Genomic DNA, 2,350 nt, shown 5'->3' with positions numbered 1-2,350 from the left:
TGGGTCCCCATTGATCCCGGGAGAGAAGGGAGGAGGTGTTGGTTTCTTACCTCTGACTGGGCTGATTATGAGGAATGGGGAGATTGTCTCTTATATTGAAGATGAAATAGTTAGCGTTGCCTCTTCATCTCGGGGCAGTCTCAAGTTAGGCATTGGAATGGAGATTGATGAGGTCAAGTTTTCAACCAGCCGCTCTGTTTTATTGTTCTTCACCATCAACAGTCAAGAAGTATCTAAACTCGTCTTTACTGTACCCCAAGACGGTCTCTTCCCAACTCTTTCCATACAATCAAAGTCCTCTCATTTGCCACTTATTGACAGAACACTCTGTCGTTTGTTCTTCCCTCAGCCCTGGCCTTGTAATAACGTCCTAAAAGCTCCATTGGCTATAGCACGGATATCGCAAGGTTTTGCAGAGCACTCTTCTAATTTTGTTTATTACAAGGATCAACTTACTGCTAGTATCAATTCATCTGTCAAAGGTGTGCAGGCTTGCTATGCTCTCTCTCCCAGACGTCCTTATTTTGAAGTCTCTGTTATAGCGTCAAAAGATCATAAGATATCAGTGGGACTGGCCCCTTTACTCCATCCGCTTCATTCTCATGTTGGCCTCTCACAGCATTCTATTGGATACCTTATTGATAAGTCTGGGGTCTTTCAAATCGGTCTTAAAATATCAGAAACGCCTACTTACAATCACACTGGAGTTAAGATTGGCTGTGGTGCACTGTTCCCGGAAGACGGCAGCATGGGAAGTGCTGAGGTGTTTTTCGTAATAAACGGCGTGTTGGTTCTGCGTCAGTTTGTACAGATACCACCCTCTGGTCTTTTCCCATCAGTCGGCATAAGCAGTGATAGTTTGATTACATTCATGTTTAATTTGCCTCTTCCCTTCTCTGGGATGACCTACTCTTCACAATGGCTGGTATTGGAGAATGTATTGGCCACCGGTAACTTTGTACAGCCCATTTCACATGCACACATGGGCATTGCACAGCTCTCACATTGTGTCACGCTAGACCGGACGGTATTTTTTAAAGCATCCTTTAGGACTTCACCTTTTGACTCAGGGAAGGTCCTAGTTGGTTTTTCTAATGGTACAGACTCGCCTTTCTCTCCTAAGGTCTCTGCGTCAAACAGCTCTTATTTTATGGAGCTCTCCAGTGGCACAATAATTATCATACAAATGGGTCAGAGACAGTCAGCTGAGTGTCAGATACCGAAAGGCTCGTCTTACGTAGGCTGTGGTATATTACCAATACAAAACAGCAACTCGTCACTTTTGTTTTTTACTGCTGATCACACAATCATTTATTCAAGGACAATAAATATATATCAGACCGAGCCGCTTCACCCCACACTCTGTATGGTTGGATCAATGGGTAAGATACAAGTTCAGTCCTGTCCACTGTGGCCCTCATTCTCTCCCATTGGCTTTGGTTGGGGCAGATTCAGCAATGTCCAGTATTCTGAAGGGGCCATCTCTGGCTCATCTAACATAAAGAATGAGTTTGGGTTTATACAGTCGTCATCGCCGCTGATACCATCTCACTGTTACTTTGAAGTTGAGGTAATCAAGAGGGATCCAAAGAAATCCCTTGCCATTGGCCTTGCATCGCGTCAATACAATACCAATCATTGGGTTGGATTGAAACCAGAGTCCATTGCGTATCACTGTGATGACGGTAAACTCTATAAAGCGAATACGATGGGGACAACATTTGGTGCTAAATTGTTTGAAGGAGACGTGATTGGTTGTGGTATACAGTTTAATGGTGAATCAGCAAGTCTTCTACCTGGCAATAGACTGGAAGTGTACTTCACTATTAACGGATACCGTCTACCAAAAACCGAAATGATGACAGTACCCAATGGCGGGCTCTTCCCCACTATATGTCTGGAGTCTTTCTCAGAGACTGTCTGTGTTTATTTGAGACCAGAGAAGCCATTAGGCCTCAATCGTTTGGGTAAGATGTGGTCTAGAGGTTATTGTATGAGCCAAGCTGGTCACATTTTACAGCATAGCTTTCAAGTTAAGAGTCAGAAATATATTTCGTCCTTTCCCGAGGGTTTCTGTCAAGGCTCCAAGCCTTTGACTCAGATCCATTCTTATTTTGAAATTGAAATACTTTCACTTGGCGAAAAGTCAAATCTCAGTATCGGCATAGCACCATTGCAACCTCTGGACTCGAGGAAGATTGTTACGCCTTCAGTAATGTTCACAGCAGCTGGTCAAGTGGTAACATTTGATGGAAGTCGTACAACAGTCACTCCAACTAGACAAAAAGTTGAGGTTGGAGACAGAATCGGGTGTCGTTTTAAGATTGCAGACAAGTACGCGAATCTTGAG

The 2,350-nt window shown here is 43.8% G+C and overlaps 1 protein-coding gene across 1 annotated transcript; it reads left to right on the top strand.

Annotated features, from left to right (window-relative positions):
* Positions 1 to 6: 6 nt before the first annotated feature.
* LOC109588567 (uncharacterized) lies at positions 7 to 2,350 on the top strand (the record flags this gene model as incomplete). The annotated part of the gene is made up of 1 exon (XM_020004734.1): positions 7 to 2,350. A coding segment is annotated over exon 1 (2,283 nt), but the record flags the coding sequence as incomplete, so codon positions are not given.

Source organism: Amphimedon queenslandica, unplaced genomic scaffold (genome assembly GCF_000090795.2).
Source record: "Amphimedon queenslandica unplaced genomic scaffold, v1.1 AMPQUscaffold_13521, whole genome shotgun sequence".
In the NCBI taxonomy this organism is placed as follows: domain Eukaryota; kingdom Metazoa; phylum Porifera; class Demospongiae; order Haplosclerida; family Niphatidae; genus Amphimedon; species Amphimedon queenslandica.
This window is presented reverse-complemented; position numbering and strand designations above follow the sequence as displayed.